At 37.2% G+C, this 23,917-nt stretch overlaps 2 protein-coding genes across 3 annotated transcripts in view; both read right to left on the reverse strand.

The window, feature by feature from the left end:
- Positions 1–4,141: 4,141 nt before the first annotated feature.
- LOC136027681 (craniofacial development protein 2-like) lies at positions 4,142–5,062 on the reverse strand. The gene has a single exon (XM_065705128.1). It carries the CDS (start codon positions 5,060–5,062, stop codon positions 4,142–4,144), a length of 921 nt encoding a protein of 306 aa, XP_065561200.1.
- Positions 5,063–13,534: 8,472 nt separating this feature from the next.
- The window catches only part of LOC136026998 (regulatory-associated protein of mTOR-like), a 272,404-nt gene continuing 262,021 nt past the window's right edge, over positions 13,535–23,917 (reverse strand). For both annotated transcript variants that reach the window (XM_065703879.1, XM_065703880.1), the window contains one exon: positions 13,535–13,741. In XM_065703879.1, coding sequence (XP_065559951.1) covers positions 13,595–13,741 — 147 coding nt within the window. In that variant the 3' untranslated portion in view covers positions 13,535–13,594. The remainder of the gene's footprint in view (positions 13,742–23,917) is intronic.

Here is a 23,917-nt window from a genome sequence, read left to right on the forward strand (position 1 = left end):
TAATAATAATAATAATAATAAAAAAAAAAAAAACGCCAAGGAAACTTTCAGAAATGGACTTACAGCCCAAACTAGTGACACTTAATCATAACACTTATTAAGTATCCATATGAGCTTCGTGGGAATTCTCTTAACCTAATCTCAAAACTTGATGGAGATCGTTTAAACTTAATCCTAAAACTTTTAAGGAAAACACCTTAGATCGAAGAAAATCAGAATCTACTTCAAACAAGATCAAGCTTAAACAACCAATCTATAAAGAGGCATAAAGCCTTGCCAGTACAAAGGGATGGAGGCCGAGACTTAGGCACTTCCCTTATATCATTTTGGGCTGTCGATTCCTCCGCAAAAGTTTCGATTACATAGCAGAGTTGGAAAAAAGCCATTGGTTTACCCAAAGTTTTATAAAAAATTACAATCAACAAGAACAGAAAATGCATAAAAGTCTTTTTTTTGTGTGAGCGAGGTAGGTAGGTAGGTAGGTTTTGTTTTTATCCACAATATAAACATAAATAAAAATGAGACCACTAATAAATTACTTGCAGCACAAGTCCTAAGGACTTGTGCTGCAAATTCATGTTACGATTTATATCTTATAAATAAATATCTAAACATAACAACTCATGATTATCCACCTAGCCTATCTTATATATACAAAAAAAACAACAACACATACACATGAACACAATACAACAAAATAATCCTATCAAGTATTATTTACCGGTTTCAGCCCCCACTCCACCCCAAAAAATTGCGAAAAAAACATCATACTTCAGTGAGGCAGTCAAAAATTAATTTTATTTTTGTTTCCTGGAAACACCATTTTGGGAGACATTCTTTTTTACAATGATTAATAATAACAAAAACAAACTCATTGAAAACAAAGAGATATAACCTAAAATGAAAAGGAATGAAGTCATAGAATAGTTCAGGATTAAAGCGTGATGAAATTGCTACGAATAAATCAATGAAAATAAAAACAAACATAAATTAAATGAATGATGACTTACAGATAACAATTACTGCTATCGATAAATAGGTGAGTCCATGAATAAACAGAAATTAAATTAAATATTTAAACCAACTTAAAACGAAAAGAAATTACCCTAAACAAGAGCAGGGTTAGCAGCTCTCTAAGCCCTATAATGGTGAGAACGTCATTTACGCTTTACTAAAAGCGATTTGTATTTTGTACAGTGTTGTTTTAATTTTCCAGAGCCTCAAAAAAGGGAAAAGAAAGAAAGTCATGATATTCATCAGAATTACAGAAAAGAAAACATTTTTAGTTCCTAATGGTTCTATTCTGGTCCTTCAAGTCTGTTCGATGTTTAAATGGATCACCCCACTTGCTATTATAAGCTTTTTTAGTTTGCGCGACCAAACTCGTCAGAACTGATTAGGCTGTTTGCCGAAATTTGTATAGCTTTGAGAAGAGATCCGAATAAACGATAGAAAACTAAAGGCCGACACCTACTTCCCAAATATTCTTAAAAAACGATTTGCTTCTCCCGTGTTGTGCCGGAGGATAGATATATTTAGGTTTAAATGAAATTTACATCAATGGAAAGCGTGATTTTCTTTTTTTTAGTTATAAAATACAATTTTTCTGAAGTTCAGGAAAGGACATTCTCTAAGAATATTCTAGTATACTTGCTTGGAAAACATTACAAATCAGCTCAAAAGAAGAATCATAGAATGATCTGACCACTTTGAAAGATTCCTGTTATGCTAACCACTTTTATTGAAATCCTTGATTGAATTTCCAATCGAACGAGCTCATTTCGAATTTTCTACGACAGCCTCTTCTATATAAAGTGCCATGACAAAAAACAACAAATGGATAAATAATACATCGTGCCCATATCGCTGTTTATCATAGGCGGCGCTACTGCGCTGCTTATGATAAAGATACTAATTTTTGCTTTTTCCATAGTAATTTTGCTTTTTCCATGTTGTAATGATAAAAGAGAAACTGTTTAAACATATTTTGTTTTCACTAGGCCCAAATAACACACTGGTCTTTCAAAAATTCAGAGACGAAGTAGTCCTACTCTTTTTTTGGTAATTGTGTTGCGAGAGCAACACTTTGGTTTTGTCCCGTTTTTTTTCCCTATTCAGCCGATCTCAACTTATTCCTGGAAACTGGTAAGGGTCTAACCTGTGCGGTTTTTACAGAAAGTGGACCTCAGGCCGGATTGATGAATATGACATTACATTTTGGAAAGCTCCGCAGAACTCTTGCCTGGGGTCAAAAAGGATGGTTTTTGCTTGTCCACGAGCCAGAGCCTATGGTGTACGAAGTGACTTACTTACTTAAGTCTCCTGCCGGGCACTGCTCGGCGTAGAGAGTGACGTCTGCCTCCTCCACCCACTTCGGTCCATGGCGAGTATTTGCTCTTCGCCCTGTCTGATGTTTGCCATCGCCAAGAACTCGGACAGGCTGTCAGACCAACGTTTCTTCGGTCGTTTCTTTCGGCCCTCAATCCTCCTCAGGCTCTTTGCATGAAATACGTCTATTTTCTTGAGGGTTGCAGCTGATGCTTGCTATGTCTCAGCTCCGTAAAGCATCACAGAGCCGACTAGAGCGTTGAAGATCCGCAGTTTCGTTGTGCGACTGATATTTGGTTTTCGCCAGAGGTGACGATTCAGTCTACCCATGACAGAATACACTTTATATAATCTTGCCTGCAGCTCGGGGAGAAGTGAGCCATTTGAAGAAATTACGGGGCCCAGGTAGGTGAAGTCTTTAACAACCTCGATGCTAGTGGTACTGTCCAGGCTAACTGGAGAGTTAACAGCAGGAGAAGACGGGTATATGGTCATAATTTTAGTTTCGTTCCAGTTTATATGCAGTCCTACTTTGGCAGCCTCTTCTCGTAGAATTCGGAGCGCTTCCAGCAGCTGCTCCATGGAGTCCGCCAGAATGGCCAAGTCATCGGCAAAATCGACAACTGTGATGGTATGATCTCCAAATTTGAGCCCAAAGCTGAGACGTGAAGTGATTTTTGTCATAACGTAATCTATGATGACATTGAAGAGCTCTGGGGCCACTGCACATCCTTGGCGCACCCCTGTCGTGATTTGAAAGAACGGGCTGCGCCGAACATTTACTTGTACACAGCTCTCCGTCCCATGGTGCAGCGCCTTGAGAAGTCTGCAATATTTCTCGGGTAGGCCAGTCAACTCTAGAATCCGCCAAAGAGCTTTTCGATCGACTGAGTCAAATGCAGCACGGAAGTCAACGAAGGCAGTAAATGTTTTCTGTCGGCTCTGTGGTCTTCTGTACTATTTGTCGAATCGTAAAAATCTGCTCGATGGTTGGACGATCCGAGATAAAACCAGCTTGCTCCGGTCGCCGGATTTTTCGAATGATGCTCCGACATCGATCCAGCAGGACCATTGAAAACAGTTTGCCAGGGACTGACAGTAGGGTTATTCCCCGGTAGTTGGAGCAGTCGCTTCTCGAGCCTTTCTTCTTCCATAAGGGGATGATGACACCCTTCCGCCAATCCTCGGGAATTATCTCTGTTTGCCAGATTGTAGAGAACAGGGTGTGTAGAGACAGGAGCATTGCAGGACCTCCATATTTTAGCAGCTCTGAGTTTAAGCCACAGATACCAGCAGCTTTATTATTCTGGAGTCTTTTTACTGCTTGTCCAATTTCTGAGGGGCTGAAAGGCTCATCTGGAGGAACATCTGTTCCAGGTCTTTGACTGCAAGGTTGGCTGGGACTATCATTAGGAAGCGCAGACGAACCAGTATTGTTGAGGAGCGAACAGAAGTGGACCTTCCACCACTCACGACAAGAACCTTCGTCAGAGAGAAGTGCACCATCCCTGGACAGGACGGGACCCAAGGTGGGAGTTTTATTTTCAGTGATGTCTCGGAGATGCTTGAATAGGCTGCCCATATCTTTCTTTTTTGCAGCTAGCTCAATTTCATCGGCTTTCCTTGCAACAAACTGGGTTCTATCCCGGTGAACGAGTCTGTTCCGCACTCCATTGAGCCTCCCATATGTGGTCATGTCCCCAAGAAGTCTTGCCTTCCGTCTTTGCTCTATGACTTGCAGTGTTTCATTAGTTAGCCACGATTTCTTTGGATAACTCCTCTTGCCAAGCACTAGTTGTGCTGCTTCACTGGTCTACAATTTAAAATGCTTCCAGAGATCTTCGCTGCTATTAAGTGAGCCATGGGCCTCGAAGCGATTCGATATCTCGATACTGTACTTCTGGCGAGTATCTGGTTCCTTTAGTTTCGCAATATCTGCAGCGACGGATTTTCTTTTCGATCGTTGTGCATGGAGGCGAAGCCGAAGATCGGCGCACACAAGCCTATGGTCTGCGTTTCCAAGCTCTGCTGATCTGTAAGTTCTGCAGTTCTTCACCAATGATCTCCAGCGTTTGGAAATAATGACGTAGTCAATCATCTTCTTTGTACGACCGTCATTACTATACCACGTGTACTGATGAATAGTTTTGCGTTGGAAGTAGGTGTTTGCAATGTAAAGGTCGTGAGATCGGCACACTTCAAGTAAGCGGAGCCCATTGTCGTTAAGTGGGTCGGGGGATACAGGACCAACTGTGCGACGCCATAAACCCATATCATCGCGCACTGTCGCATTAAAGTCGCCAAGGAGAACAGTTATATCATGGGAGGGTACTGTTGCAGGGCATCTGGACAAATCAGAGTAGAAGTCCTCCTGAGTTGCATCATCAGAATCGTTGGTCGGGGCATAGCATACGATGACAGTCATCTTGCCATGCTTGTGTCCAAAGCGGACCTTCATTAATCTGTCCGATACAGCTTCGTGTAAAAGTAAGGCCTTTCTTGTAAGGCTATTTAGTGCAAGACCAACACCATTCTTTCTAGAGCTTCCTCCAGACCAGAGCAATGAGTCACTGTAACCTATTCGCTCTTCTCCGCTTCCGGTAAGACGTGTTTCTGTAAGAACTGCAATTGACACTTTATACTTGCGAAGTTCTTCAGAGAGTAGGTTCTTTGACGCAGGTGCATTCAAAGTCAAGACATTCCAGGTGGCTATTCGTAGCCCCCTTCGGTCCATAAGGTTTAGTCTGTCAGTCTTTCTGACGTCGTCAGCATGTCCATTTACGCGCGATGGTCGAGATCTTAAAAGGGAACCCGGGTCCGAGACTATATTTTCACTTTTCGTAGCACTTAATTTTCGGGTGTAGGGTCGCTAGCCCAACCGACCCTAGGCCTGGAATCTGATTAGAGCTAGGTTAAACCTAGGTACTGAGATTCCCGGGGTGGGCTCCACCCGCCACATGAGGTTGCGGCCGTCCTGATCGGAGTGTTTAGTTAGGGGAGAAACCCCATATCCAGAGGCACGTGGTCAGTAGACAGAGTCTGCCTCATTCCGGACAAACTCCATTCACCTCCTCTGTGCGAAGTGAAGTGGAGTTATATAGCCTATGTCAGAGAGGATTATCTGAAGTTGTGCAGCCAAGTTTTCGTTTCATCAAACCATGTTTCTGCTTTCGAGTGGAAAGCTCCATTCTAGCAGGCAAGCAGGTAGGCACCACTTTCAAACTGAAGATGGAGTAAAATCTATAAGTGTTAAATATATGCGGCAGTTACCCGGCCCTGCAGCCAATGTATCTTCTTTCAGTGATAAATAGAAAAATTTACAGAAGCAAAAATGTGGCATTTTCCCACGGGTCCGAAAGTGCTGCCATTTATTGTTTCTATCTATTTCTGTTCGTGATTTCAGCTGAGTTTATCATTCGGTTTTTCGGACTTGGGATTGCGGTAGGGAAATGGTATCAGATGCACCTAATAAACTTTAAAAGTTCTCTCATTGCTAAAGCACTTGGAGCTTATCCTTTGCTCCTTTCTAAGTGGTGACGTTAGAAAGTTGGCCTACGGAAAAAAAAAAATCAACTTTTGAACTAAGACAGATAGAATTTTTTTTCGACGGCAATCGATAGCTCTTGATGAGTTCATGAGGTATACCCATTTGAAAGTTTGAAGGGGTTGACAACTTCAGTAGTAAGGTACACACTGAAACGAAATCAAGGCCGATACAAATTGTGAGACATATAGAGGACTTGTAGGCAACAGTCAGCTGTTAGGTAATAATCACCTTCGGCAATGAGGGGTTAGCAACTTTTGCTAGTTGGTGTATCTATTATTTGTTTCCAGTGTATTTGATGGTAAAACCAATTTGGTTTCAGTGGTAAGACATGTAGGAGACATGTAAGTAATAATCTGCTGTTAGGCTACAGTCAACTTCAGCGATGAGCGGTTTGTAACTATGCTAGTTGGTTTACCCATTTATTTGTTTCTGGTGAACTTGATGCCTATCAGTGGAGAGGGACTTATAAGTAAGAATCAGTTCACTTTGGGGGAGAAACGGCTGTTAGCTCATAATCATCTTCGGCAATGAGGGGTTTGCCACTTTTGCTAGTTGGTGTACCTATTATTTGTTTCCGGTGTATTTGATGGTTAAACCAATTTGGTTCCAGTGGTAAGACATGTAGGGGACTTGTAGGTAATAATCGGCTGTTGGGCTACAATCAACTTCAGCGATGAGGGGTTTGCAACTTTTGCTAGTTGGTGTACCCATTTATTTGTTTCCGGTGAACTTGATGTCTATCACGGGAGAGGGACTTGTAAGCGAAAATCTGTTCACTTTTGGCTCGCAATTTGTGCAAATCGGTGCACATTGTATTTGATCTCTTTAAATCTGACAGAATTAAGTGTTTACGCAACGGGTAAAAACGATAACGTAAAACAATGAGGTAATTACGTAATAATTAGTGTCACCTATGGTATTTAATCCTGAAAAGTTACGGATAGCTTTATAATACCAACTAGATTATATAAGATATTGTTCCAAGTTTTCATCCGTCACGACGTCTACGATTGAAAAGGACAAACTTCAACTGGCTGCAAAGTCAATTTAGTCCCTTCTTTCGATATTATTTTGTAGTTGTTGTTTTTTCAACGCTGAGGAATAGCCTTTGGCCATGTCATAACTGATTGCGTTCTTGTTTGAACATCCCGTTTTAAAAACTTCGATAGGCTGACAACTTCATCAATTAACCGATAGTGAAGGAACAAGCACAAACGAGAATGTAAAACAATGAGATAGTTTCGTAATAATTAATAGAATGTCATCTATGGTATTTTGATCCTGAAAAGTTAGGGATAGCTTTATAATACCAACTAGATTATATAAGATATTGTTCCGAGTTTTCATGCGTCACGATGTCTACGATTGAAAAGGATAAGGTTCAACTGGCTGCAAAGTCAATTTAGTCCCTTCTTTCGATACTATTTTGTTGTTGATTTTTCAACGCTGAGGAATAGCCTTTGATCATGTGCTGATAGCTAACTGATCGATAGCTAAAAAACAAAACCAAAGTGTTGCTCTCGCAACACTTTAGTCGGCGAAGCCGGGCAAAGGTTGCCGCAACACTTAACGTTGCCCGGGCAACGTAGGTCTAGTTTGACTTAATTGTGGTATTTTTTTGATTAGTATATATGTCTGTATATGGATGTGTATATACATATGTACATGTATATATATTTATCATTTGTGAGACTACTGATCCGTAGGAGCCTTCCCCAGGCCACTCAGCGTGTCCCAAGGTGGCGATAGGACAACGCCCTACAGATATGAAGGGTATCTCCATAGGAGGCACGGACCAAGCGGGACCTGGTCCTTGGAGGTGCATTATAGAAACTGGGACACCCTCGCCTGGGGCCATAAATACAGGTGAAGGAGGAAGAAGGCCCCTCAAACGTAAACTCAAAGGGGCCCACGCGAGTAACAAACTTTCTCCCAGTAATGGGTTAAATTACAGGTGATGCAGAACACCGTCATGGGAGGATCCTCTATAGGAGGACAATTGCGGCAGGGCGTAAAATCCAGATCTATAGACAACGGCTCTGCAAAGGACTGCCTTGACCCTTTTGGGGTACCTGCAGGACTGGAGATCTTGCGGTCTACTATATTCACACTTGAGGAGAGGTGCCCCTATATACCTAGTAAACGACAAAGCATTTGCACAAGATTCTGATTAATGGATAATTTTTTTAAGCTTGGTTTGTTTGGTGGGCGTTTTCAGGCTGAAAAACATATTTTATGACCAAAATTTTAGGGTGTTACTTATAGTAGTATATGACCCTGTAGAACCGATTGACGGAGATAATAGTGACACAAATGAATTTGACTTACAGCAACAGGTGCAAATAGACGCGGTCCCAGGTAGAAATATGGTGTTTTTATTAGGAGATAAAAAGATAAGTTTTTTTTTAACTGAGAGTAAGCAGCGACCTTAAAACTTCAAACGAACAGAAATTAATCCGTATATGAAAGAGGCTGTTCCCTCCTTAAAGGCCCCAATTTTTACGCTAAAGTTTTTTATTGTTTTAAAAAGTAGAGTTGTGACATAGGGTCAAACTTTAGCGTAAAGAGAGGGGCGTTTAGGAGGGAACAGCCACTTTCATATACGGAGTAATTTCTGTTCGTTTTAAGTTTTAATGTCGTTCCTTACTGTCAGTTAAGAAAACTTGTTTTTTTAATTTAATTTCTGGACGTTTTTGAATTGATGCATGTTTTGATCTTGGCTCTCCGCACATAAATAATTAAAACAAAATTTGCATATGAATTTTTTTTTGGATAAATGGCTTTCTCATACTTTTAATCGGAAGATTTTGAGACAAAAAAGGAGCGAAGGAGGAGGCCTAGTTGCCTTTAAATTTTTTGATTACTTAAAAGGCAACTAGAACTTTTAATTTTTTACGAAAGTTTTCATTAGTAAAAAATATACTTAACTTACAAATTAACTTAGGTAACGAACTTCTATATTCGTATGTTTTTATTGCGTATATGAGGGGTTCTCCCCTCGTCAATATCTCGCTCTTCACACTAAAGCTTAAATTTTGTCCCAATTCCTTAAGAATGACCCCTGAATCACAAACGCCATAGGATAAATAGTTGGAATTACTAAAAATACTTTAGCTTAAAGAGCGAGATATTACGAGGAGGTAAACCCCTCATATGCGTAATAATTTCTGTTCGTTTTAAGTTTTAATGCTGCTCCTTACTTTCAGTTAAAAAAACTTTTCATATTTATTTTTTCATTTTTTTAAATAATGCTAGAAAATCCTGCCCCCTTCATTGAAATTCTCTTCCCCGATGACAAATTCCTCCATGGAAAGATCCTCCCACATATCCTCCCTCCTTAATTTCTCCACCCCAAACAAAAAAAATCCTCCTGAAAACGTCTGTAACTTCCCAATAACCATTATATGTAACTTGCATTATTATTGTTAACTTGCACCCCCTCCCACGGGGACTGTGGGAGAGTGAGTCGTCCCCAAAGACATATTTATTGGGTTTTTCGACTATGATGAATAAAATGGCTATCACAGAATTTTGATTTCGTCACTTTGGGTAAAAATGAGCGTGGGAGGGGGCATAGGTGCCCTCCAATTTTTTGGTCACTTAAAAAGGCCACTAGAACTTTTAATTTCCATTAGAAAGAGCCCTCTAGCGACATTCTAGGACCACTGAGTCAATACCATCATCCCTGGGTAAAAAAAAACCAAATAAACACCTGTCCATGATCTGTCTTCTGGCAAAAAATGCGAAATTCCACATTTTGTAGATAGGAGCTTGAAACTTCTACTGTAAGGTTCTCTGATACGCTGAATCTAATGGGTGTGATTTTCGTTAAGATTCTATGAGAGATTCTAGAAGATTCTATTAAGAATCTATCTTTTGTTAGGATTGTTTTCCCCTATTTTGTAAAATAAGGCACATTTTCTCAGGCTCGTAACTTTTGATGGGTAAGTTTAAACTTAATGAAACTTATATATCTAAAATCAGAATTAAAATGCGATTCTTTTGATACAACTATTTTTATAAAAATTTCGTTTTTTAGAGTTTCGGTTACTATCGGTTACTGATGTATCTTCTAGCATCGAAATTCCGTTTTTTAGAGTTTCGGTTACTATTGAGCCGGGTCGTTCATTACTACGGTTCATTACCACGAACTGTTTGATACCAGACAAGTACATTAAAGTAATTAGTGCTATGTACGAGAATAACACTGCTTTGGCGGAATCAAATAAGGATGAAAAACTCTCCTGGACTTAGATTATGCTGATGATTCAAGCATCTTAGATGAAATTGTGAGCAAAATGAATGAGCTTTAAGAGGTTTAAAGAGTTTAGGGTGACAGAACAGGTTTGAAAATAAACTTTAAGACGACTATGTCACTAAAGCTAGTAATAACTAAAGATGAAAAGGAGACTTTGGGTACCGAAAAGATTGATTAGGTCACTTTACTTACCTTGGTAGTATTATTAGTAAAGACGGTGGGAGCAGTGAAGATGTTAAAATTAAAATATCCAGGGCTCAGGGTGTTTTTTTCACATTTAAAAAAGTTTGAAAGAATAGGAAGATAAGTCTGCAAACCAAGATTAGAATGTTGGGAGCTACAGTGATGACAGTGGTCAAATCTGGCTCTGAAGTATGGGCGTTCCGAAAAGCGGATGAAAATTTGTTAGATGTTTTCCAGAGAAGTTGCCTACGTATTGTTCTGGGAACCCTGCTGACTGACCTTATTATAAACAGAAGGCTGTAAGAAAAGTGTGGTTCAATCCCACTTTCTAGAGCTATAATGAGAGAAAGATTGAAATCGCTAGGGCATGTTCTACGGATGAAGCATGACATATTGCCAAAGATTGTTCTTTTCGGGCAATCATCTTCGACTGAACAGAAAACAGGATATCCACGGTTGGGGTGGGAGGATGTAATAAAGAAAAATTTAAAGGAAATTGGAACTTCCTGGGAGGGTGTAAAGAGGGAGGCTTTGAATAGATTGGGATGGAGGAGGAGCATGCGTAGCTGTGTTATACCTCAGGCGGCTTGGTGCTGCGGTGAGTTGTTATTAGTAGTAATAGTATTCACCCATTAATTCATTCAACTACCCATCTTTATATTCCCTTATGCATTTTAGTTTCTGTTCGTTTTAAATTGTTTTACCAAATTTTCACCAAAAAACTTATGCCGCCAAATTGTTTTTATCAAGCTTGAAATGTCCTCATTAAGGTTCCCATGTTCCTGTCTACTTATTTTAGAAGTATCTTACCCACTGGAGAAAAACCATTTCTTGCCTATTCAAGGTACCATGATTTTTATACAATTTTAATTTTTTCAAATATTTTCCACGTTTAAGTTTGTTTTCGCCAGTATATATGGCCAGTAAGTTGAAGATTTATTGGGAATCAAATTTCCTTTTCTATTTTGTCTTATGCGTGAGTTTACCCATAGCCCAAGGGCTTAAGGATATAAGTTTAAAGTCGATCAGTGACTTTCTTGCCCCTTTTGGGACCTCTTGCTCCCAAATTAAAATTATTTTTGTACAATATGGTTGCTTTTGTCCAAAGACTAACAGTTTCAAGTTACAAGCCGTGCAAAAAAAGGCCCTTCGTCGGGGCACGTTCATGGGGAAACAGCATTATTTTTCTATTCCCTTCTAAATTATGGTCCCCCCACCTCAAAGATTTAAGGATATAAGTTACAAGTTGATTAAAAATTTGGTTCTTTATAGCTATTTGGCTCTTTTCCGTGGCTCGATCTTTGATCTAACTATTATTTTTTTACATTAGGCTCCTCTGTAGGTTCGGCACAAGGACTTACGACTACAAGTTTCAAACTAATCTGAAATAACAAAAATTACCAGTTCTAGGCCCCCCAAACCCTTCCCAGGCTTCCCTACCCCACAACTAAATCCCTGAATCTTTAAAGCCAACCAGAAACCAAATTGCAAACATGCCCTCTTTTTCCACTACGATACCTGTCTATAAACAATTGAAATTTTTCAAAATTTGCAGTCTTTCCTCCCAGGGATCAGGGGATTATATCATCCCCAAAGGCATATTTATTGGTCCTTTGAGAATTCTGCACAAATTGACTATACCAAAGTTTTGATCCACTATCATGGGAGGTTACAGGAGGGGGAGAAGACAAAGGGCATGTAGGGGTCTGGGTTGTCTCCAGTCACTTTCACCCCGTTAAGAGGCACTACAAATTTCAATTTTCAATCAAGCGACCCCTTTACAATTTTATATGGCTATCCCTTCCATACCTAGTGACCGGAAAAAAATACATTGAATTCTCTTTAGTAAACCACAACAGCGTGACCTCTAAAACGTTCATTTAGCTATATTCTCTAATCGCAAATTCTATTTCATTATAGAATATTTTTCTGAGTCAATTTGGTTATCCAAATTTAACAACAGGGTTGCAACTAGATTCATTAAACTAATGATATATCCCAAGAAAGGCCAAGGCACTATACGTTCGATTTTTCATCGGAACCACCTAACTGATTTTCAGATTTTCGATCAGAATGAAACTTAAAACTAAATGTCACCTTCTTTTCCTTTTGAATCAGAAAAATGCACTTAAAGACTGGAAATCAAACAGTACATTCTAACTAACTATAAGTAGGAAGCGACTTGGCCAAGCAGTAACCGAAACTCTAAAAACGAAAATTGGATAACAATAGATACTTCAAAAGAATTGTCTTTTTATGCTGACTCCAAATATGTTAGTTTCATTAAGTTTAATGTACACTTAATCTACAGGACTGAGGAAATTTGCTTGATTTTTGAAAAAGGAACACCCCTAAAAAGCCAAGGAATCTTAATGAAAATCATATCACCCAATTGAGCATACCATAAAACCCTATTGTAGGGGTCTTAGGCCCCCATCTGCAAAAATGTGGAATCCTGTATTTTCTGCCCGAAGAAAGATCACGGATGTTTGTTTGTTTTTTTCCTAGGGGTGATCGTATCAAACCGATAGCCCTAGTAGATCGAGAGGGCTCATTCGAACGGAAATTACAAGTTCTAATGCTCTTTTTAAGTGACCTAAAAGACTGATGGGCAACTAGCTCCCCTTCCACGCCCCTTTTCCCCTAAAGTCATCCGATTAAAATTTTAAGATAGCCATTTTGTTCGACACAATTGGAAGATCCAATAACTGGAAGACGGAATCCAATTGGGAGACGGAACCCCCCCCCCCCCATATCCTCAGGGTAAAGGTCTGTAATAAGGAGAAATTTACAGGGATGGATGGTCATTTCCTGCCATGATTAAAAAACAGTAAGAAATTAAGATAAAAACCATGTTTTTTCAACTGAAAGTAAGGAGCAACATTAGAGCTTAAAACGAACAGAAATTATTCCGTGTTTGAGGGGGCTGCCCATGCCTCTAACCTCACTCTTTAACGCTAAAATTTGAATCACAATTCTTTAAGACAGTCTGCCCAAACACAAGGACCGTTCAATTTGAAAGAGAATTAATTTTAAAGAACTTTAGGACTTTATCGTAAGGAGCGAGGGTTGAGACGGGGGCAGCCCCCCTCATATACGGAATAATTTCTGTCCTTTTTTAAGTTTCAATATTGCTCCTTGCTTTCAGACAAAAATGCTTTTTTATTTATTCAACTGAAGATGAGAATCAAGTAGGAAGCAAAAAGCGAATTTTGTCCGGACACAGAAAAAAAAAATCTTTTGTTAAATGCCGGGATATAGCAACCCTGGTTTAGGTTTTAGTGATTAGTTTGAAAGAGGTATACACAATGTATACTGTATTTACCTCGTGTTGACGGCACTAACTCTGGTAGACATTGCCAGGCCGTCACCAAAGACGTTCCAGTTGTCTCAGATAGTAGCGGTTTGTCCAAAGATTCATTTCCCTGAATAGAACAAGACAATAGATTAGTTTTTCATTGAAAAAGTTCGATACCACTTGCAGGTTGTCAAGACAAACCTTTAATAGTTAATTAAAGGGTGCTTTAGAATTATAACTTTATTCAGAGAATAAGGCAAGTGCACATGATTCAGTGTCAGAGATGTGGGAGGGAGGAATGGTCTGGGCAAAAACAAAAAGCACGAAGTTTATACCTCTTTTTATAAATTACATGTAAAGATAAGGAGAATAGGCGAACAATTCCCTCTTTTGGGGGTTGCGAGGGGGTCAGGGACGAATCAGAAGGCCCCCTGCGTATATTTCTTTTAAAGATGCAAAAACTTTGTCTGCTTTATCAAGATCCATTATGGCCGAATGATTCCAACACATTTAATAGCTTATATTTAACCTGGTTTTCTAGAGCTTAGTTAATTTCCACGTTTTATTGGAGAACACACACACACAAAAAAAAAGTGAGCGAACTCCTTTATCTCCAGCCAAATACTATCATTTATAATGCTGTAACTCCACTCTAACTCTTTCTATCATTTTATAATCTGATCAGTCCCTTTTCCCAAAACATATTATGCACAAAAATATTTAATTGAAAAAGACAATAAAATTAAAAGGATATAATTTATTTATCAAAAAGTTTTCCTATTTTCAAAATGTTCCCAAAAACTACTGCTACTTCCTGCCAGTGTCAAGAGGATTAAACTCAATAACAGTACAATATGACAAGTTGCAGAAAGGAGGCATATTAAATTGTCATCCTCTTTTTTTTGTAAATCTGGACACGTAAAAAGGTAAGAAAAGAAAAGGTAAGGAGTACGGCACTGGACCTTACACTCCCTATCTTCAGTGCTGATCTCCATTTCACGGCCCTTCAGCCAGGAAGTGCAATGGGGTACAGCCATCCTATGCTTTCGCCACCTTTCCTGATTACCTCCACCAGATTTTTCCAGATACTCATTTGCAACTCGGTCCGCTCTGGCTGAGCTTACAGAATCACGCTATTGACCCCCGTTCCAAACCAAATAGCCAGCGAAACTTAATAATATTGAACAAATATGGTTCTTTTAGAGATCAAATTTTGAAGGTACCTATAAGACGATTATACTTCAAAGGATATCAAAGCGGGGCACTCAAATGGATATATTGAACTAGAAGCCTATTTCTATTTTACCAGTGTTTTCGAAAGTTTATGAAAAAATTATCTATGGAAGACTTTATGATCACCTCACGAGCCAGCATGCATTGTATGATGGCCACTTTGGATTCCCAAAGGGTTATTCAACTTTGCATGCTGTACAGCATCTTTTAGAAAATGTTAATTTAGCATTAGAAAAGGAGGGAGTAGCGTATTAGTATTTATATATTCTAAATAAGCGTTTGATACCACTGATTTCGGTTTTTTATTGGATCGATTAAGAGATTTGGCTGTAAAAGGGAGATGTTTGGATTAGTTTAGTTCGTATTTAAATGGTAGGTCAGTGAAGGTAAATCTAAGAGAAATTTTTTCTAGTTTTTTTTCCTGTTTCATGTGGAGTTCCGCTAAGTTCCTTTTTAAGACCCCTGTTGTATTTAGCATATGTCGACAATATGCAGTTCTATATTACTGGTGGGTCTATGATACCTTTCGCCGACGATACAGCACTTGTTGTGGCAGCAAAGACTTATTAAGAATTGGTCCAGAAGGCAAACAGAGCTCTGCAAGGGTTGATTGAGTCTGCAGGCACTAGCTTACTCAGCATTAGCGCGGCAAAGAGTAATTAAATTCTGCTTAATCGGACTGGTGAACCGGACCGAATCGAAATCTTCCTAGTTAAATAGCAATAAATGGATCTTTATTAAAGCAGGTTGAGCAAGTACAGTACCCAGGATTCATTCTCGATCACAACCTCAGCTGGAGAAGATACGCTGATATAGTTGTATGTACGGTAGCGCGTGGCCTTGTGATTTTAAGACGTTTTCAAAATTTTTGCATTCTCATATTTTAGTTTTTTTATTTTACTCTTTGATTGCACCGTATGTAAATTATGAGTGTATGATTTGGGCTAGTAATTTTACGTGCAATTTCAATTCAGTAAAATAAAGCAGTGAGATTAATTGGTAAGCATGGTATAGGACTTTTAAGTACAGAGTCGATTTTTAGGAAACTTGGGATTTTGAATGTTGGTCAAATTAGAGATTTTCAGATTGGTATTTTTGTATTTTAGAGTTTGAATGGCTTCGCGCCTGATTTTCTTAATAATCTTTTCGTTTTAATTTATTTTATCACCGATATGCTACGAGAAATGCTAAGTGAGCCAAGAAGTACGGCTCGTTCTAGCCATGTGGCAAAGCACACAGTCCGGTGAGCTGGAATACCTTTCCAGAGTCCATTCGGGAAAAGCGGAAAATGTACCGCGATTTAAAAACTGGTTAAAGAAGCATCTCCTTGCGGGCAATTGGTGGGAGTGGGACTGGAACACGAGAGAGGACAATTTAAGTACTTTTGGCGTTTTTTCTGTTAATTATTTTTTTTATTATCCAGTATTTATAACTAATATCTTTTTTTATTGTTTATTTCAGTGATGATTTGATCAGTTGTATAATTTAGTAATTGTATACCGGTTGCGTTTTTCAAGCATATTTATTTGCTTTGTTTGTAACCGGTCATCAAGCCGACATGAATTATATTTAATAAGGATGTTTTTTAATGCTGTTGAACAAATTAATGACAAAATTAGGGGATATTTTTTTCAAATCTTCAGTTGATATAGATCATGTAGTTATAGTGTCAGAGGTGTTTTTTAAGCACATGAATTGCAAAAATGATCATAAAAACAAGAAAATAAGTCCATATTAAACTTCATAGGAAAATTAAAACTCTGATTCTATATAAAAAGCAATATCTAATAGATAGCAATATCTAATATCTAAATAATAGCAAGTTACCATCACTTAGGGGTGTAATTTGCTATGGCGCAGGGGGTCAACTGATTCCCCAGACCCAGTTTGCCCCCCTCCCAGCTAAAATTTAGTTTCTTCAAAAATCTTGTCAAAACTAAGAAAAGCCTGCATAATTAAAATATCCACAGAAACAGGTCAGTTTTATTGAGTATATCTTTACTTTCACGGTACTAAATGGCCAATGTTTAGTTTTCACTGTCACTTTGACTTGATTTGGGAAAATTGGCTCCAACTTTGCCCCACCCCCACTCATTTGACGAAATTACGCCATCATCATAACTATTATTACTTATTTTTCTTGTTTAGCGTGACAGGTGAAAAATAAGTCAGAAATTGGTGAAAAAAAAAAAGATATACTTTCAGCTCTTTATACAAGAAATTTTGCCAATAATAACGATTCAAGTTACATTAATAACCTCCTTTGTAGGAATGCAAACGATAACTGACCAGGGAGAGGAAGATCAAAGTATAATTCCTAGCTCTATAGAGTCGAATTCGCTTTATATGTCAGTAAAAGCTAAAAAAAGGAAAAAAAAAATCAAATCAGTACATTAAGTCAAACACTTAAAATTAAAAAGAAATTAAAAATCATCAAAGATAAAGGGCAAATCAGTAAACTTAACAATTAAATTCCAAAAACATTGCTGTAAATCAGAAAAATATACGGCAATAGAGGAAAAGGGGAATTTGGCAAGTACATAATCACGAATTATAATTAAGGTGTTCCAGAATAAAGGGGATAAAACTTTTACGAAACCTCTCTGTACAGCATGAATCGGAGAGTAAGTTGGGATTGCTAAGGAGGCTGACTGGGGGGAGTCTGAGTCTAATGGGATTGTGAAAATCAGGGAGTAAGTCCTCAGTACGGGGACTGGAAATGACTGATTTAGCGAAAAGCAGGCAAATTTTTCCCTCCCTTTCTTTTAAGGTGGTAATGCGTGCAGCTTTAAGGAGGAAGGAGTATAGAATTTTGCCTAGTGATTTATCCCAATCACTACAATTACTCCCTAAATTATAGAAAAAAAACATTCACAGAAATTTAGTCTAATGGTTAAAAATTACAAAACACAGTTTAATAGAGAAAAAAAAAGAAAAAAAAGACTATAAGAAAACTGGAAATTTGCAGAGTAAAAACTAGACAAATATAAGCTGAAAGGAGAAGGGCTAAAGCGATTCACTTATTTAACCAATCAGCCATGACGAAAGTTCTTCTACTGATAGACTGACCAGTACACATAGGAAATATTAGCTTTTCTTAGTTTTCAAAGCGTCCATTTATATAGAAATACTGATTATTCGGTTAAATCAACTGTTTAAAAAGCATAACTAAATTTTTTCCGTTTCAAAAGGGGGTTACTCTCTTAACATTAGCATGAAGTATCAAATTTAGTGTTCTAACGTCTACTGTTTTTCTGTTTTCAGACCCTTTTCTTCAATACCTTCTTAGACCACTTTCAGAGTTGAATCTATGTACGACGGCTAAACAGATGGTACTGTGGTTACTTTACTAGTTTATAATTAGCAGAAACCTTTAAAACTTTTAGTAGAATTCCCCAAATATGGTGCATTTTTGGTTGCCAATGTAAGCACAATTGAATCCATTCATTTATATTCCCTAAATAAAATCTGATTTCTAACATTTTAACATGCTGTTAATTTTTTGTAAAAACTGGTTTTTACGAAAAAACTTATGGTTTTTAGTACTTAAAAAAACTTTTAATTCTAATTAAACGACCCTTTTGTTTCAGAAGTCGTTCTTAAAGAGTAGGGACAAGAAGTCAAATTTTAGCGTAAAAAGCAAGGTATTGAAGAGGGGACATTCCCCTCATACACAGAATAGTTTCTGTTCGTTTTAATGCTGCTCCTTATTTTCGGTAGAAAAACCGGGGTTCTGTTTTTTAGTTTCTTATTGTTTTTAAAAATATAAGAAATCCCCTCCCGCTTTATGACCCCTCCCCCCAACATAAATTATTCCAACGAAAGGCATTCTGAAAATCAGGCATATTTTCTCAGGCTCGTAACCTTTGTTGGGTAACAATAAATCTAATGTATTTTAAGTATTTGGAATCAACATAAAAAGCCAATTCTTTTCATACATTTATTGTTATCAAAATTATGTTTTTAGAATTTCGGTTACTATTAGGCCGAGCAACTTCTTACTTAATGTTTATTACCATGAACTGTTTGATAATCACGCAATGCGGAAACACTCTTTTTGGTAACTATTGAGCAAGAACAGGGTTTTACAATCCAATTATGAAGACTTTCCGCAAAGCAATTCAATTGTGAAATTTCCCAACCAATGATCCTCTACTTCCATTTCCAGATATCCACAATCTTTCCAAAAGGATTCTAACATATTACAGTGATGGTGCCTGTTTCAGGAGTTCTTAGGGGCCTATTACAAAATTCCTAATATGAAATAAAATGAACTCCGAGACGAAGTTTTCTAACAAATAGCTATTGATATGTTACAACATAGAATATCTCAGAAACAGCTAGGTTTTTGTTAGGACAGTGAACGCTAAAAATCTAGATATTTCGTGTTTACCTATGAGACCCTTATTAAACAAACATAAAAAAGAGAATATACATATATAAATATATATATATATATATATATATATATATATATATATATATATATTGGTGATATATATTGGTAATATATATATATATATATATATATATATATATATATATATATATATATATATATATTATTGGATATTAATTGGTAATATGTGTTAATTATTGGTGAGATGGCACTTATGCAAATTTCATGTTATTCCATGTTTTCATGGAACATTTTTTTTTTCATATTTATGTATTCATTGACCTATTGACCTTGGCATGTCTTTTGGACTTTGATTTGGATTTATTTTCAATAATTTTTAATGCAAAAAAATACAAGTATTAGCCTCGGAACTCGGAATGATTTTTCGAAAGTTAGTAAGTGTAAGAGTCGTTGTTTTCTTTGCCAAGATCATTTTATCCCACGTACTTCTGTTAAGAGTACATTGTATAATAAAAATTTTGCATGCAAGTTACGTGGTAATGTTAATTGTAAAACAACCAATGTAATTTACCTATTAGAATGTAATAAATACTGCCTACAATATGTGGGGGAAACAACTAATAATATATATAAAAGATTTTCTGGACACAAGACAACAGTTAATAATGAAAAAACTAATAACTATCTAGTTCAACATTGTAATAATGGTACATGTTCCATATCAGATATAACTGTCACAATTTTAGAAAATTTGGAGTTAGAAAATTTAAATAAAGAAGAGAAGAATAATAGACTACGTAAACAGCCTACGTATTTAAATATATCATTTTACCAATCTACATTTCATAAAATACGTTATTATTCTAATAAAAGAGCGGTGAATGTACGTTATTTATATCATTTATATAATATTAAATTTTATTAAACCCTCTTAAGGTTTAATTTTATTTAAACCCTCTTAAGAGGGATTTTGATTCTACTAACAAAAGTAGACTTTGCTGTTGTAAAGTCTACTTTCATCCAAAACTTAACGTTAGAATTTTGATGCTGGTTAGGTTCTTTAAAGGGGCTTTACGCTATTCGGAAGAGAGTGACCTTACGTGAAGTTTGGGATAACCTCATAAATTGATCAAGAGCCTCTGTCAAGGGACATAGGGCTTTACTCATTATGGTGAATAGAATAAACTTCAAACACTAGTGAATAGCTTCCCTGAATAGCGAAAATGGTTACCAGAGGTAGATTCAAGAGGACCGGGTATCCCCTCTCCAGATTATTCCAGTCCCTTCATTCTGTTTTTTTTTTTAATTTTTACTCGTTTTTTAAAATAAAACTTATCATTTTGCTCAGTCATTGGCACCCTTGTCACATCCCCCCCCCCTAAGACTTGGCTCTAGATCCTCCCTTGCTGGTTAGGTCACGCTTCACAGATAAGGGACGATAGGTTACTAGAAATTAGGCTTGTTGATCATCTAGGTGGGACGAACTGAAAAACTTGATGTCCTAAAAATCGCAAAAAGCGGCTTTAAGAACAGATGTAAAGGAAATCAGATGCATGAAAGGGATTAAAAAGATGTTTTGAAAAGATTGGGTAAAGCGTGTTATTCATTTGTAATTATGGATAGCTTCAAAGATGCCTGCAGTTTTCTGTTACAATTTTTTATTTATTTTTAATTCAATAGGGTCTTTCCACATGAATCCGAAAATGAATTTTAAAATCGAGTAAAAATAAAGTTTTGAATTTTAATAAAACTCGACATAGAACTCGAAAATCCAGTTTATTGATTCGAAAATAAAATTTAAGAGCCGGGCTTTCTTAATAAATGTAAAGTATTAGGACTTCCCACAGAGTGATGACAAATCTGCAAACCTAACCATTTTATGGAAAATATATAATTTTAGGATTTCATTCGGCTATACAAACGTAATAAGTTTAGATACAAAAAGAAGAAAATCCGATGATTTTATTTTACAAAAGTGAATTTAGTTTCTTTGGTCTATTTTGTCTAGAATCTGAATAATTTCTTTTGCGGTAAAAGAATATTTCAGTGAATATTTATATTTGCAAGTTCATTTAGCCAAGTCTCAGCCATGGTATTTTACAGTTTTTTTTTTTTTTTAATCTTAATGAGATAGAAAATTTCCTTTTAGCCATGTTGGTACAAATCGGTAGCATAGCGAAGATCCTTAGAATTGCATGGAAGGTGGAAAAGAAGCAACTACCACAATCATTTAGCGCGTCTTCTGCATTTATTTTTGTCGCATTTTGGGGTTCCACTTCCATAGCGCCCCGGTTTGATCCGACGCTCATCTATAAGCTGTAATTTCAAACTCCCAAATTTACTTAAAACAGTTCAACTTGATTTTTTCAAAGTCACTTTGATAAAGCTGAACCAGTTTTATAAAGCTTTTGAAATCTTCTAAAGGAGCGTACCAGTAAAGACATGCTCTTAGTACTACAAAGCATATATTTATCTTTTGTAAGCCTATTTTGGAGTTCATTTTTAAGCCTATTTTCTAATACATTGACTCTGAGGTCCGGAGTTGCCCCATCTGGGCTCGTGGTAGTTACCTTTCGAAAACAAATATTATCATTAATAAAGAGCATAAGATTAATAAATCTTATGCTAATCATCAGCAAAGATAGTCGTTAATTTCAAAAAGAATATATGTCCAATGCACAGCGGTACGACCTTAACGATTCAAAGTTCCCCTACACAATTAAATTCTAAATTCTCAAATTGGATGCATAATCATACAGCATAATACCGGCAGCACAATCATATTACTAGTAAAATACAGCAGCACATAAAAGACTGATTTTTGAAGCTCAATAGCACGAATGACCTTTAAAAATGCTCAGCTCCTTCTGAAATTTAAACTCCAAAGGCCATTCAAAATTAATTGTCTTAATTTTTCCTTCTTCATTCTATAATTAAAGAGCCCGTTTCTACCTCAACTTTGCAATACTCAGATAAAGGACAATTATTTTCGCGTTTACAGCTTCTATACATTATCCTATTAAAGGGAGATCAAAGTTTCTTGCTACCTATAGGGGTTCGCTCAAAGGCATTAGCCTTGAAATCATCTTTAACAGACAGGTTTCCAAAGCTTATTAAACTAACAATAGGTAAATAAAACATTTACAATTAATGGCCAGCTGCATAGGAATCATTCTAAAAAGGTTTCAGCAAAGTACAAGCAAAATATTAGCATTAACAATAACTTGAAAACTGTGTGCTTTTGAACTTGAACTTGAACAGTGTGCTTTGGTTCTTCAAAATATCAATATTTGATTTGAAGAAGTAAGTAGAAGTAAGCACTTGTAGAAGTAAGTAGTCAAAGCAGCAGCCACATTTAGTCTCAATCGCAAGCGGTTACAATGACAGTAGTAGTCACAAGTCTTCAAAGTCACAGTTACAAGTAGTCACAATCTCAAGGAGCCGTAGTAGTAGCAAAGTTGCGTTCGTATTACCAGTCGCGAGTAGTCACAGTAAAGAAACAAGCAGTCGCAGTCAATAGTATTTTCAGTCACAAGTAGTTATAGTCACAAGCAGTCACAGTCACAGACGCCAGTAGTCACATTAGTCTCAGTCATAAGTAGTCAGAGACACAAGCCATTACAATTGTAGTCACAAGAAGTCTCATTAGCCGTCACAAGTAGTAGCAATCACAAGCAGTCTCAGTCCCAGTTTCAAGAAGTCGTAGTCCAAGTTACAAGTAGTCACACTTACAAGTAGTCGATAGTAGTTATAGTCGCAGTCGCAAGACGTCACAGTTGTGGTCACAGTAGTAGTAGTAACAGTGGTCCTGAAAGTTGCAATTTAATACTCTTAGCCTCTCCTGAGATATTACAGATATACTTTTTTGATAACCTGGATGCACATAGTATCTTTCGGTTTAATTTAGCATCCTTCTCAACATTCCCCCAAGTTTCATCTTCATACCCATTGCCTTTTCTGACAAACGCAGGATCAAAGTGTCCCCCTTCTTTTCAAAGGGTAAATCTTATATGTAAACAATGAACAGACTGTATAATTTACAACCCTTTCCCTGGGGCTGTGGAAGGGGGTACCTGGCATCCTCAGAGGTATAATTACAAGACCTTTTGACTATTTAAAAAAGTGGCTTTTTCGGGATTTTGATAAGTGTTGAAGGAAAGGGGTATCAAAACGGACATGGGGGCTCTTTGTCATTCAAACACTTTTCAAGATGCCTTCTACTTATTACTGTTACTTATTACCTACTTATGAAAGTTTCTACTTATTACTCTCATCTGTTCAAGAGATTGATATGTCCTTTTGACAAAAAGCATACACAAATTATGTGTTGATTTTTTCAATATCTCCCTGAACGTTTATCGAAAGTAGTCACAAGTAGAAGTATTGGCAGTCGCAATTTGTTGCAGTCGCAGCCATAGTTAATCGCATCTGTAGATGACATAGTAGTACTAGTAGTAGTCGCAGCCATGAAAGTTTGAAGTTCACCCTTAGCCACTCCTAAGATATTACCGATTTCTCCTTTTGATAGACTGAATACACAAAGTGTCATTTGATTTAGTTCAGCATCACCCTCAACATTCCCCGAAGTTTCACTTTAACAGCCATATACTTTTTGGACACACCCAGGATCAAACAATACCCTTTTCGCAATGATAAATACTGTATGTAAATAATAGGCAAATGGCATAATCACAACCCTCGTCCCAGGAA

The sequence above is a fragment of the Artemia franciscana genome, chromosome 5 (assembly GCF_032884065.1).
Source record: "Artemia franciscana chromosome 5, ASM3288406v1, whole genome shotgun sequence".
NCBI classification, from domain to species: Eukaryota; Metazoa; Arthropoda; class Branchiopoda; order Anostraca; family Artemiidae; genus Artemia; species Artemia franciscana.